This window comes from Etheostoma cragini, chromosome 1 (assembly GCF_013103735.1).
Source record: "Etheostoma cragini isolate CJK2018 chromosome 1, CSU_Ecrag_1.0, whole genome shotgun sequence".
Taxonomy (NCBI): Eukaryota; Metazoa; Chordata; class Actinopteri; order Perciformes; family Percidae; genus Etheostoma; species Etheostoma cragini.
This window is the reverse complement of record NC_048407.1, coordinates 20947825-20963468: the sequence shown is the minus strand read 5'-3', so window position 1 is coordinate 20963468 and position 15644 is coordinate 20947825. Positions and strand designations below refer to the sequence as shown.

The 15644-nt window shown below is 40.9% G+C and overlaps 1 protein-coding gene across 2 annotated transcripts in view; it reads right to left on the bottom strand.

Moving 5' to 3' along the window:
• Window positions 1-15644, bottom strand: part of si:dkey-234i14.2 (heterogeneous nuclear ribonucleoprotein C) — a 37097-nt gene that overhangs the window by 21209 nt on the left and 244 nt on the right. For both annotated transcript variants that reach the window (XM_034869043.1, XM_034868971.1), the window contains exons 2-3: window positions 15520-15639; window positions 10636-10711 (exon numbers count right to left, since the gene is read on the bottom strand). In XM_034869043.1, coding sequence (XP_034724934.1) covers window positions 10636-10711; window positions 15520-15541 — 98 coding nt within the window. In that variant the 5' untranslated portion in view covers window positions 15542-15639. The remainder of the gene's footprint in view (window positions 1-10635; window positions 10712-15519; window positions 15640-15644) is intronic.

Sequence of the window (15644 nt, the reverse complement as noted above, 5' to 3'; positions counted from 1 at the left end):
TTTTTGGAAAAAGGCTGCAATGAAACAAAGAGTGAAAAATTTAAAGGGGTCTGAATACTTTCCGTACCCACTGTAGTTGATGCTGTGCTTTTGGCAAACAATCACAAAAATACTGCGCTGACCCCCTGTGCGTAATGCTGCATTCTGGCACTGATGGCTCTGCAGACCCCTGAAGACTAACCCCAAATGGAAAAATCAGGAGAGAAAGACTTCAGGGACCATGATAATGACTGGCTAATATGATAATTTAAAATTCCCCAAAGCTGCGCTCTACATTATATGGACTTGGTCCAGTACAGAGGGCAACGCGCTGGAAACGTGACATCCAAATACATCCAAATACAGGTGCTCGCAACTCTGGGGGCAACCGGCTGTTTACAGCTAAGTTTTTTATATGAATGTAATCTTCAACTTTATTACAAAGACTTGCTTAGATATATGATTTGCAGTGTCTGAGAGGCTTTTTTCTTTTTTTTAGTGATGGGAAGGACGGTGTTATAAATAACGGCGTTACCAACGATGTCACTTTTTTCAGTAACGAGAAAAACATCTTAATAACACCGTTACCATCACCGCCGAAAAATGTCATCAGACCAACTAGATCTCTGAGCCGAGAGGCCGAGAGGCAAAGATTCAACAGATAGCAGTCATTTATACGTCGGTCTCAAGGTTGCCAGTTTACTAGTAAACGCAACTATTTGTCCTGTCTGTGTTGTTTTTCAGACAACAGCAGTGACCAGTGCTAGTTAGTGTCTGTTAGCTCACAGGGCGCTAGGGCGCGAGTAATGTTTTTCCTCTAAGATGCACCGGTGCACCTAATGTCCTTGCATCCGCTGATATGTTGTTCATATGCATATGGTTTAATTTTGCATTACATGACCCCTTTCTTCTGTAAAGCCGTGCCTGTGTTTGGATCTCTCCTCTTACTCTCCGCGCAGCCCCGCCACACAGTGGCGCCGGTCCACACTTCTGACATATGTCTACAGTTTTAAATGTTATTAAAACAGCTGTATATTGTTAAGCATGAGAGGCAAACCTGTATTTGTACCAGTGTTTCCGCTGGTAATTCTGCAATCGCAGCCGCCACAGCAAAAAACACAGTAGAAGTTGATGAATGCAACTAACTTCGGTTCGCAGAGCATAGCGTGTGAGACGGAGCCTGCTGGACCTGCAAGAGATGTGACCCATGGCCAGAAAATTGTAGGCCTAATGCAGCGCGGTGACAATACAGACATTTCATACACACATGTGTAACTGCACTGACCTGCCGTTTGACCCGTGCTGGACCCATTCATAATGAGTCAGCCGTCACTCTGTGACTACGTCCATCGCACTCCCTCTCTCTCTCCCTAGATCTTTTAATCAGTTATTGTTGAAAACAAGTAAAGGAGCTTTCTCAGAGATACATTAGAAGAAAAAAGTCCTATGCTATTTATTTCAGATAGCTAATTTTTATTTATAACTGTTGCAGCTGTATGTCTATACAACATACAACTTCAACATAAGAAGAATGTAGCATGGTATTGCTGTGAAAGCAGTTATTAATAGCCTATGTGACAATAATTTTTTTTATGGTTAAAATCAACAAATAATCTTGATAATTAATCACAATCACAACATTGATCAAAATAATCGTGATTATCATTTTGGCCATAATCATGGAGCCCTACGTCAGACATTTTCTATGGAGTGGTCTGCCTGGACAGTGGCATCAATGTTGCAGATACAAAAAGACTCAAAGGCTGACTGAGAAGGGCAACTCTGTTCTCAGGTGCCCTCTTGACGCCATGGAGGTGGTGGGAGACAAGAGGATAGTGGCTAAATTATCCTTCATGATGGACAACTCCTCCCAACCTACGCACTGAACATCTCCTTCAGTGACAGGTTGCTGCACACGTGCTGCGTCACACAGAGATACCGCAGGTCTTTCCTTCCTGTTGCTGTCAAACTATACAATCTGCACTACTCCCAGTGGACCACAGGGACAAAACACACACACCAGGACTGACAAACCATGCAACTAAAAATGTGACAGTGCAATACTGTAAATACATTTTACTATTGTAACCATTCATTCTCTTTAGTTATGTTTAGTTGTTTGTTTATCTATCTTCTACTTTTCCTCCTATCCCTTGCTGCTGCAACTGCGTGAATTTCCCCATTGTGGGTTTTATAAAGGGTTTTGAATTTTGAATCTTGAATCCACTTAAGGATCTCTCTTTAAATCCTCATCTGTCTTTCAATTGTGGCAGTTGATTATGCGGAGGTGCTGGTTTCCCCATCTTATGGGATGTTTTTTTTTGCCTAACACTCCGGAACGCTTTCCCATGAAGAAACATTTGACTGGTACTGTATTTGTCCTGAGGGTCACTTATATTCTGTAGTACCCCTTAGGACATGCAACCACTTGTACTCACACATGCACTTTTTAAATATATACTCATACAGTCATCTTCACTCCCTCTATTCTCTCTGCTAACCCCCATTACCCCTCTGTGCTGACAGAGAGCTTTTCCAGTCCAGGCCACAGAAAAGGCTCTCCTGCTGCCTCCCAAACGCTGACATGCCCAATGACACCCCTCCCCTCCTCCTCCTCACTCTTTTTCACTGCACTCCCTCAGTCTTTCGTTGCCTCTTTATTTCGTTTTGCAACTCTATTTGTAATACAAATTAATTTTGAGTTAGTTTTCTGTGTGTTTTTCTGTAAAGTTTCTGTCAATTTCAATCTGGTGACACAAGCAGCGATGGGAAGTGAGAAAAAAACACTCCACAATCGCTTGGAATCATAAATGGAAATAATGGCCACTAGACAGCAATAACAGCACACTCTCCAAAATTTGCCAAATATCAGCGGCCTGTTTATTTTTTTATTAGTGCTTGACTATATGAGTATGTCAAGTTCAGTGTGCTTAATAAGCTGTGTGTGGAGTTCCTACACTCCTGGACTGGATTTGTTTCTAAGTGTTTTTAGAGATACAATGTGGTGAAAATCACTTTTGAACAGTTGTTTACATGGTTTTATTTTTCACTCTGCCTGGAGAGGCAAGTTGCCCTCTTGAGCTGACTGACTGTCTAAATGCAAGCTAGTATTGATTGTCCTTTTTCTCAACACAGTAAATGTGTTATGAGCCATTTAGGGCTTGAGGCCTCAAATCTCCCCTGTCTAACTTAAAATATATTGACATATTGTGCTGCGACACAATATTGACGTAGCCTCTAGGTGTGTACTGATACCTGAGCTGTGTGTGTGTGTGCGTGTGTGTGTGTTATGCACAGTATACCCTCTCCATTCTGTGTTGAACACTAGGGAGGATGTGTCAGTGTGTGGCTGTGTTGGGTTTTCGCAAAGACATTGAATCTGTGTGTGCTTCTGAGTGTGTGTGTGGTTTGTGTGTATGTGTACAGACAGCAGGCTCGTCCTCTTGCTGCCCCGGAGCTCAGAGCCCATTTCCTGTTGTGCAGTGTGATAAGTTTCCCTGTCAGATCCTCCCAACACTACTATATTTCTGATAAGCTCCACTGCTAGTTTTCCCGACCTCTGGCACTGAGATCAATTTGAGATTGATTCAGAATGCCCTGCTGGGCCGAGCTGGAAGATCAATTTGAGATGGATTGTTCACGCCAGGGGGGCAATGACACGCAGTGCAGTGCTCACTTGCTTTCCCTTCTTCGCTTTCTTCACCCCTCATGCTCCCCAACTGTTATTTCTTTCTTTCTCTGCATTTTTCTTTCCTATCTACTCCTCTCTCTTTCAGTTGTTTCACAGTGTACTGCAATTGCTCTGTATTACACCCTGCATGTCTTTTGCATCAATCCTTATTCATGCCTCTTTTTCTCTCTCTGTCTGCTTCTCTTACTTTGCTCTTCCCATTGGTAGGTAGGCAATAGGGATGGCTTCATTAGCAGAGGGACCAACCCCTGTAGAGTGATAAGCCTCCAGAACAGGAGAGATAACTCATCTGTCTGGGTAATGCAAATATATGGATAGAACCCAACACACACACACACGCACACACACACACACACACACACACACACACACACACACACACACACAAATATTTTCATTTTCTCAGTTATGCAATCATGGTCATTATTGCCATCATGCCCTGAGCCATCACAGACTCATGACCTTTCTCCATAGAGCATCATGTCTACAGCATCCATATCACTCTCTCCTTCTTTTCCTCATACCCCTCTCACTCTAGCTACCCGGCTCCTGTCTTCATTTGTTCTCTGCTGCCTTAAAAGCTATGGCAGTGGACCTTAAACCAGCAGATCCACTCTCCTCTCTTCTCTACAAAGAGTGACCTTTTTACCCTGCACTACTCCCAACTCTGACTGAACTGACCTTTACCTACAGTACACCCCCAGTCATCTTTCCAAGGAATGGACTGCAGACGGCACATTGTCTGTGCATCCACGCAGAGAGAAGCTGACAAAGAACAGAAGGAAAAGGTGGACAGAAAAATTAAAATAGCTGTGTCACTAAAATTGATGTAGAATTGGAAGGAGAATGTATAGAGGGCTTTGATGAAGAGTTAGTGGGCTGTTTTTTTGCCACAGCACAAGCAAAAGCTGGCCTTGTACACTTCCTTGCCAATGGTGGCAAATTGCTCACTTGTGAATGAGTTGTGAGGATGCTAGGTTCGGTATGTTTCAAATGAACTAGTGTGTACCAAGTGGCATCCAAATACGTTTAAAGGCAAGTGTTTATAGCTTTTCCAAATGACCACATTCAAAGGCGGAGTAAGATGCGATGAACAAATGGAGATACAGACACACACTGATGGAGAGTCTCTGCTCAAAGGCTCTTAGTTGTTCAAACAAAAAGAGACAGAAGTAGCTGCAAGGATAAAAAAGACAGCTAAAGAGACATATTTACATCCTGCCTACTTTCTCACCTCCGCACATATGGTCAATGGCTGTGTCAAGTGGACCCGCTGATCATATTGTTGGTTTTCGGAAAATAACAACATCATAATCAGTCCCTTCAATGCCAATGTTAGAAAGGTATGTGGGGGGTAAAATTATAGATGTATGTGATACAACAGGTTCTTAAACATGCACCAAGCAACAGATTTTATGCTTGCTCCACGGTCACTGACCAGATTGGTCGCATAGTGTCTGACATGGCTAGAAAAACAGTGCTACTCCCAAACATAACACTGACGCCTGGAAATCTTTCACACATTATTTAACTTCATTCCGCTGAGATGCAGACAAGCAGAACACTCTTGCTATTTGTAAAGAGAAAATAAATGGGGAAACATTCATCACTGTGAACTGGAGTGCTTTTCGATATACAACAAATGAACAGCCAAAACCAATGTCATGTTGCAGTAGGTGATCTCAATGGATGATCTGTTTTGCCTTGTTTTCTTTTATTAGATGATTTTCTGAATCACAAATCAAATATCAAATGCATGCTGTAATGACTTCTAAGTTAGCCATCACAGGACATCTACTATGTCCTTTAAGGAAATGAATGTGGTAGCCTGCAGGATGGTTACTGTAAAATTCCCAGAGCCACACAGACCAATGTATGAGCTCACGTTAGACTTTTGCATGGATCAGGAGCCACCTGTGCACAGTTGTCATCATAACCTGACATCCACACTGGGAAAAGGGTGGAGGGTGAGAGGAGATCATCACTATGTTGATTTCTCTCTCTTTTTTTACATGCTTTAATTTAAGAGGTTTTACAAGCAACATGCTGTTTTCCCTTAAACAACACAGAAATATTATTATCTGCCAGTCAGCATCCCTACCCATTATGCAACCTGCTCTTTTTAAATGATGTTTAAAACTGTCATTATTTTAATAAATGATGGGGATGCTGTGCATGCAGATATAGCTGTGGGTGGGTGTCATAACAGCTGGCAGTCAGCTGTGTTGTGACAATCAGAGTGATGTCACAGAAATATGTCTAAGAGGCCGTTCATGAAAATGAGTGAACTTCAACATTGCTTTCCTAACTGCAGATGGCCTCCATTTGCCCTTTGCTTTTTCCCGGCTCGTGGTGGATTTTACAGATGTCAGCCAGCCAAGCCTCAGGCTAGATACACATATACAATCTGACAAAATAAGTGACAAGTGTTGCATGGGAACAGATGAGATGGAGAAAGACATTACTAAAAATATACTCAGTAAGATAAGCTGCATACCGTAGATTTTTACTGATCTATTTGCAATGCTGCCATACTGCCTCTGAAAAAAACCTTGAATGATAACTCAGGTTTTTTAGAAAAGCTCTGTTTTTATTTTCATAGATTTTGTCATGTTATGGCGACATAACACTCCCCAAACTAACAGCTGAGATGTAGTTATAACTACAACCAACTTTGATAGGTAAGCCATGCACAACTACAGTAAGGCGTGAGCAAAATTTGAAACGGGAAGTCGATCTGTGAACTGTGATGGATGTTTGCATTCCTAACAGTTTGGATTTTACCTTACATCTTTGTCTTCTTTTCTAAATAAGTTTGATTTTGAAATTTGTCATTTGTTATAAAAACTGCGTGATCAGTCAAACTGTTGAAAACTAAACGTACCTTAAAAAAATGATGTCCAAAACCATAACAATAAATTCCCAAGTTGTAATAAACCAGAATTGTCTTATCAGTGGCCTTATCCCACTTATGTGACCTATTTCTTGTCATGCTATTTCCCATCTTGGTAATATCTGCCATCAGATTAACCTTTAAGTTACTGTTGATCACACAAAACACATTGGACATCAATACTCACTGCTCCTGGCAACTGCAGACTTCATACCCTTAAGCCTCCACTTCTCCTCCTCCCGTTGTCTCTTTGAGCCTATTTGACACATTAGTAAAACTAAACCATTTCCATCCTAACTTAAACTCCACTATGACCAGCCCTTCTGATAATTAAAACAGATGAGAGAATGTTAAAAGATTGCAACGAGTGGAGAAAGCAGACGAAAATGCCAGGGACCAGATGCTCAGTACGCTCTGCCACTTGGTGTTCAGGGCAGTCCCCTCTTCATTGAGATGCAAAATGGAGCAGATAATAAAATGAGCAGTAATGATCTTTACACAGGCCGGATATTTCCAGAGTGAAACAGGGTAGCAAGGCAAAAAAACTGCTTAACTACAGCAGTCTTTTGTACTGGTTAACCCATATAGCTATTAAAGTCATTCTATAATTGTGTGCACATGCACGCACGCACATAAACTCACACACACACACACACACACACACACACACACACACACACGCACAAAAACACACATCTGCTGGCACCTGAGCCTCCTTATAAAGGCCACACAGTACAGTGAGCTTTTGTAGTAGTGCACTGGAGCACACTGAGGCCACGGCTGCAGCATCTGGGTTTTGAAATGCAAGGCTCTCTCTACCCCATTCCTTCTTCCACAGCTGGGACTCGCCAAGCTAAAGAGGACCTGTGATAGTCAGAAAGCACGGACAATAAATTATGTCAAAACCCTTATGTTGTCAGGGTCGCTCTGAAGCAAATGGCCTGGGGAGAGACTTGTGGCGGTAGTGAGAGGAGAGGATAGGGACGGGGACAGGGACGGGGGCGGGGACGGGGACGGGGACGGGGACGGGGACGGGGACGGGGACGGGAATTGCTGTGCCAGCTATAATGAGACAAGAAATGACTCTGACTACATCAAGACATGTAAAATAAAAAATTTATAAATTAAAAAAAACTTGAGTTGAACTATAGATAGAAGGTGACACTTTATTTATTGACCTAAATAATCCAACTTTCTAGCAATAGCAAAATGCTGGAAACCCGCATGGTGTTTCATGAACCCATTACATTGCTTTAGCATCTTTGACATGAGTTGGAAAGTTTGTTCGGGAAGTAATCTAGGCCACAGGCAGCAGTGTTTGTTGGCCAGTGCTGTGAGAACAGTGGGAGAAGGGAGGAATGGGGCACACTGCTGCCAGCAGCACGGAGCAGGATTATTGGGAGATTGGACAGAGAGAATTTTGGTGGCTGTCTCGCCATTATTTACATTTCTGACTTTAGCTGCATTGTAGTATCTGTTATTGGGAAATGATCATACAGATCAAACACAGTTAGATGCTGCCTTCCAACGAACATGAAAGCAAAACCAATTTAAGAACCTTTTGCAGTTTAAGATGAAGATAGTGGCATAGCTAGGGATGGCATGTCGGTTTGATGGCCCACTTTGGTCCAGTCTACTGACTTTTCCTCCAGGGCCTCCATTAGGATGTAATTTGTCTTTTTTTTTGACATATTTTAAGAACTATTGGATGGATTGTCATAATGTTTCTACACTCATCTAAGCTGGCCTCAGGAAGATTAATAGAACCTTTGGTGATCCTCTGACCTTTCATCTATAGCGCCACCATCAGTTCAAAATTCTACTAATATAACAACAGTCCTATCAGAACAATACAATATCATCCTAATCCTTATGTCACAATGCCATATTATTGCGATTTTAACCAGGTTGCAATAGTCTGCGATACATTGCAATGTATTACCTTATTTTCAAATTTGAATTTTTTTCCCAATTTCAAATGATGCCCCCAAAAGGAAACTTTGTCAACATCTGTTTTATCTAAAAAGATACATTTCTGTGTTTGTTCATCTCAAATTTTAAAAATGGGATTGTCAAACAGACAAACTGACCAATACTTATACAGTATAAGATCGATACTTGGCGTCTGTGTATCAATACAGTATTGCCACCGAAAATATTGCGATACTATGCTGTATCAATTTTTCCCCCAACCCCTACACAGAGCCGCTAACATGGCTGTAGTCGTTCAGTCCTGCTTTTCTGTTTTTCTGAGTGTGTACTGGCTGGGCAGGTTCTCAGCTTGGTTTACTTGATTGAATGTGATCATTAACTTTAAATTCAAGTCATCTCAGTCTTTATCGGGGCTGCTACCTCAGGTCCAATTTGTGGTTAGTCATTTTGTGTGTGTGTGTGTGTGTGTGTGTTGTATGACTAACTTCATTAATGCATGGCTGAACAGTGTCTAATAACTGCGTGGTGGAATGGGCAAATAACGTTTGGGGCTTTAAGGGTTATGCAGAGATGGTCAGAGGCAGTGGAGGAGGGCATGCAGAGAGCTGGATTAACTGTTTTGAAATACATGCTGGGGACATAAGATATAATGTCCAATACTGCAATACACATACTACTGTATGCAATGAGGAAACCAGCACAGAGACAGGATATGGTGCTGCCAGGAATTTTTTTTTTTTCTTCTATTTTTAATTAACTTTTTATTGATTCAGGAATGAACATTTTCAATGTGGAGTCCCCTATTTCAGAATAATAAGGAGATTTCCTGATTTGGACTGGGACAAACAAGTTGGCATCAATAATATTATATCCGTTAATATGCATTTACTATTCTTGTTTGTATTTCCAACCTATTTTGTATTCTGGTGTGGATAATTATATTATTTTGTTTATCTGTGGAAGTGGAACAAAAAATGTGTTTTCAGCAACACAATAACTATTAACCTGTTTTGCAATAATGGGGTCACCCTTGTCTTTTCTGATTATGTTATGTAGTCTAAGGGCCTTGCTAATTGTTTCCTTGTCCATTGCTGTGTGAAAGACGATATATGGACTTTCAGAGGACAGGTACGAGAAAATGCAATGTCAGAATAAGTGTGGTAAAACCTCAAACTTCACACAAACGTCAGAGTACTTTGTGAGGTTAATAGAGCTGCTCAATTTAGGAAAAAATATGATCACAATTATTTCGGTCAATATTGAAATCACAATAATTTAACACGATTACTCGTTGACTTCTGAAAAGAGGTTGCAATTATTGAACTTAAAAAACAGTGGGAAAAGTTAAATAAATCAACAGTAATACAACTTTGAAATTTGCCTTAATTCTTTTCCTATTTTTTCATTCAAAACACAAGAGAAAGTACCAGTTTTCTTGCAAAGCGTAATGAGCTAAATAATTGTTTTTCTAAATGTTTCTGTTTTTGTGATCATTGGGAGCCATAATCACAATCACGATTAACTTTCGATTAATTGCACAGCCCTAGTGGTTTATGTTCATTAGAAGATCTTAAACCTACAATGCTGCAGCCAGAGAAGGAGATGCAGTTAAAGGAGAAAGTTGAAGGTACGGATAATGAAGGCATAAATGAATTTATAGTAAATAAACTAAATAAAGTATTTCTGATTTCTGAATTTAAACAAGCCCACACACTGTTGTCTTTCCCATTGCCCTCCATTCCCTTCGCAGCCTATCTTAGCACACAATGTTAGTGTAGCTCCACAGCGCTGTATTGTACCGCCAGCTAAAAACAGTAATCAGCTTCAGTCATATGTGTGCACTACATCAACAGAGAGATTAAAACATCGACGGATGGAGACAGCACCTCTGGCTAAAATCAATAGCAGCTTACACACCGCTGGTATGAAGCTAATAATAATAATGCTGCATTGATTGCAATGCCAAGTTGCAGCCATTAAGTTACAGATATAGGGATTGCAGCAAATAAAAGAGTGCATTATCTTGGAGTGTGTGGGGGCAGGTGTGTGTGTGTGTGTATGTATGTGCATGTTTGTGTGTGTGTGTGTCTGTGTGTGCTTGCATGCATGCGTGTGTGTGAGGGGGGGGTGTCCTACTCACCCATAAACGGTGTTGCTGGCTCTCTTACTCGCTGCCCTGGAGCGGCTGGACTTCAACTCTCCACTCATGCTCATGTCTGCATGGAAGAGCAACCAATTAACTTTGTTCTGACACAGTTAAAAGCATCATAACACAACACAGCAGGGGTACAAAGGCTAGAGAAAACATTCACTAACCTGCAAACCCACCACATTGTCTGGTCGTGTTTATCCTACACTCGAGTTTGAGCAAAATTTACCTAAACTGTTGTAGTTGTTGTCATCATATAACGTGATAATGACTAAAGGGCTGGCCAAGACCGACTGTGGCTGTTTTTCACATTTATCTATCATCCATCACTCTTCATTAAATTGCTTCTGCCACTCCTAGCCAGCTGTTCACCTCCATTTTTGTCTCCTGTCTGCAAGTGTGCATCAGAATCCTGGTGCAACTTTGGACTTGTCTCAAAAGCCACACCCAATCTCTCTCGGTCTGTTTCCATATACGTCTGTCCTGCAAACACCTCCGCAGACATGATCCAATGGGCCAGTTAACCACGAGCCACCTTGATTACAGGATATGCCAACAGCTCGCTGCTCACGTTGCTCGTGGCTCAGCAGTGATTTACCAAAGGTGAGTGTAAAAAAGAAGAAAAAAAGTGAAAGAGCAAAAAGAGGAGGAAAGGAGGCCGGTCTGACATGGACAGATGGGTGGTGAATGGAGTGTGACTGAGCCAGCTGCACATACACTCACACAGCGTGACTGTCAAATGGCTGGAAGCTACAATTAATTAAGTGTGAGTTTGAATGCGTGAAAAGAAATTTAGACACGTGTATGCCTTTACCTCCCGCAGCAGTGAGGCAGTTTTAGTCAAACAGTGACCTGCTGGATAGTTTTTCTGCAGCCAACTCTGCTGGTTAGGCGACAAAAGACAAGAACAATGTGTATCGCAAACAAATCTTTAAAAACATATTGGACAGTTTCTCGTCTTCACAGTTTGGGGCAGAAGAGATTGTAGGGCAGAAGGAAACAAAACTGAGTTTTATAATGCATTTGCTGAACAACATGACGACTGTATGATTGACAGCATGAATAAGCCATTACACAGGAAGACAGGAGGATGCTGCTGAGCACAGTTGTCTCGCTCTACGGGAGCAAAACCTCAGGAGGTAATCAGACAGTTATTTGGTAAACAAAATCCTATGTGCTACAATTAGCTTCTCCATTGCAGACTTCACACTCACACATGCACACACGACCGCACGCTAGCAAACAGCCATACAGTTACATTGGGAATAGCTATGTGTTGTGGTGATTTTCCATTTTGAGGTTTGTTATGAACTTCATTTGCTTTTTTCAATAAATTAAAAATGTTTTGTATGTGTTTTATGCATAAAAGATTCTAAACAGGGGGTGTTAATGTGTTACGAACATCTGATCTTTTGTTTCTCATCCGTTACTTCAATTATTCTTTTAAAGGTGAAAGCTAAGATTCTAATCCAGTACACTTTTTGTCAAATTTAGAGAATATCTCCTCACAGCTGGCTGTCTGTTCTGTGTGTGCGCTGCAAAAGAATCTGTTGTTCATCCACAGCCCTGGCTCTGTAAATGGGAAACAAACAAAGCAGCTCCGACTGAGCCACACGGCTCTATTCCGTTTGGGCTTGTGAACAGAACAGAGGATAGGCCATGGAGATACCTTCATTTGAATATTTTTTACTTTATTTTTCATTATTAGAGTTTGAGTTTGGTCAAAGGTTTAAAAAAAGCGAGGAAAAGACATTTGATTCTAACAAAAAAAATCGTTAAAAAACAAATGATCGTTGGAACCGCAGCATACAAATGACAGCATGGAGTAGTATGGAGAACGGATTGCAGTGGTTTTCATTAAAGACAATTTTATGTTATATGTCATATTACAAAACAGTCTGTATGGTGATAGTGTTATATTCATGGGCGGCATGTCATGATGACATTGTGTGGGAAGCCATTATTCTCACTACAGATCAGCTGAATCAGGAACAAAGCCAAGAGAGTCCAATACAGGGGGATCATATAGTAGAGTAAAAGGCAACATGTTTGTAAAATATGAGCAAAAGGCACAAGAGGACACAATCAAGATCACATGTGATCAGCCATAATGGGTTAGAAAGCCTCCGCCTCTGCCCCGGTCTACAGTCTGTCACTGTGCTTCGTACCAACGGATTTCAAGCAGAGTGCCAGACTGTTGCTTCATACCAAGCCAAAGTGAGAGGCGGTTTAACCACAGTAGCTGGAAAATTATAAATGATTCTAAATCTCCAGAGGAGGCAGGAGACTGGACGACCTTTGAAGACCCCAGACAGCATCCACCCTGCTGAAGTGTCCTTGAGTTCTCCACCAGCTCCAGGAACGCTCCTCTGTCTGAACCTCCCTGCATACACTGAAAAAGGCAACTTCTCTTTCTATCAGGATCAATTAAATTTGAAAAAAGAGGACTTTTATTCATCTTTTTTTACATCACTGCTTTTAATTATGTTTCAGGTGACTCATGTATGCAACCGTAAAACTCAAGAACAAAACATCAAGGCAGTCATGGACTCGAATTGGGGGAATTTGTGCACAGCATGCATTTTATGTTCATAGACCTTTTCTGGCAAGCAGCCCCATCTTCTATGCAAAAACAAACACACACACACACACACACACACACACACACACACACACACACATTAACATTGTAATGCGCACAAGAAGATTTAATTTACTACGGCATGTTCTATAAATCTGTGGACTTTGAAGACACTGATGTGTGGGAGATAGGATATACAGTATAACTTGAGCAGATAAAAATGTTGTCTTTCATTGTTCTTTATCCTAATTCTTTAATTTTTCATGCAATGGTTGAACCGCATCTTTTTTTTTACAGAGAACAGAACAGAGCACAAATACATGAGCCAATGACAAATATTTTCAGTGGTATTTCAATTTAACAAAAAACTACATTTTGCAATTCTGCTCACAAACATTCCACCCAAAAAGATGACAATTAGGCAATTATGACTGAATGCCTGCAACAATCATTCACAACTGAACTGGGACTGCAAAATTAATTTCACTATAACAGGCATTGTTAGATTTAAGAAACTGAAATACCTTGATGAAAAATTAAGCCGCAGTAAGATACATTTTCTTTTCTTTTTTTGGATTGTACATTTCCCTTTATTATTGCCACTTCTTTCAATCAAATTGGTAATGATAATGTCATAAAACCTATAACTCTCTGACTCTTCTGGTTTAGAACAAAGTTGTCAATATTAAACACTATTTGCAATAAAGCATCAGAAAGAGACACATAAACCAAACACATTCCTCCACCTGAGTTGGTTCCATCCTTTAGCCTTGTATTTAGACTCACACTTCCATTTAATTAGATAATCTGTATGCTTTGTTGTCACACGTTCCATTTGCACCCTGCTGTGCATCATGCTGATGTTTAATACATTTTATGGATTAGAAAAGAGGCCATTCTTGGCTTATTTTCACTTTAATAAGCACAAAGCTTTGTTGCCCTTAGTTACCTCAAAGAGTATTGTTCAGGCCACAGTCTGGCACCTTACATATGAAGAGGAGGTAGTCAGTAAAATTATGGACCTCGCTGACAGGCTCTGCACTCTGTCATGCTGCATCCTCTTTATTTCTTGCACTGCAAATGACCTCAGGTCTGAGCCATGCGGCAGCCACAAAGCTTTGGTTTCCACTCTTAGGGATAAATGCAGTCAACTGTCACTGTCAACATAAAACATGGATAATAACACCCAGATATACACGGGGGAATTATTGGAATTGTTGGGTCTCTGTAAATTATAGAATGTGGTCTAGACATACTCTATCTGTAAAGTGTCTTCAGATAACTAGTGTTATTATTTGATACTATGAATAAAATTGAATTGATTTTGATCGAAATGACTTGAATGCAATTGAATTAACAAATAAAGCAAGGCAAATAGAAAAGATGAGGGAGGTCAATGTAAATAGATAGCATGTTGAGAGCGGTGCTGTGAGCCAGAAAGAAAATGGATCTGTACACCAAATTTAACAAAAAAAGAGGTGGATGAAAGCTCTTGCATTACAGTGACTGTACATGATCGGAGTTATACACCTTGAAAAGATCCCACATCACGGAAAAGAGATAGACTAAAATGAGTTTTACTTTGTCTGTGGAATCTTTCATCCTGTATTGAACTATCTAGAAGACTTCACTTTCCCAACAGAAGCGTATTGCTTTGAGTAGAGTGCTGTTTCTCAACTAGTGTGAAAGTTGCCAGAAGATGCAGCAGCTCAGATTAGGAATTGTTCACAAAAGAGATGCACTATTCATTCAACAGCTGGGGGGGGGGGGGGGGGGGGGGGGGGGGGGGGGGGGGGGGGGGGGGGGGGGGGGGGATCATGATCTAGTCCACCACAAGAGATAATTTAGTCTTCAGGCATTTCTGTTTCACAAGCATTTTTTCCCAAAGAGCAAATGCTGACCTTGCTAATGTAAGAGATTTGATCAATTACACAGCACAGGTACTGCACAGTTTTGGTGAAGTTGTCAGAGATATCTTTTAATTCATCAACAATGTTGACATCCTAACTTCAAACATCCCACATTTCTTTTTTCGAAACCACCATCTGATTGGATCAACGAGGTAGGCAGCCAAAAAAACAGATCTGAGGCAAAAGTAAAAATAATCCTGGGATTCAGACTATCAAACACAGGCTGATTCTATGAACAGAGGAAAAGGCAGAAAATAAAAGGCTAAGAAATAAACATTTAGAAGCACAGTGGAAATATTGTCTTTCAGAAACACAGTGCTGCATGCAATCATCCACTTACACATGCATAAACACACATACATAGAGATAAACCCATATACTCACATCTTGTGCTGAACAGGGTCATATCAGTGATGCAAAACAACCAGGAAACGGAGAGTGGAGAGGCTAGCCGATGATTTATTTGCTTCTCTCTCTTTTTACGTCCTTAGTCTTGCTGTGTGTATGTG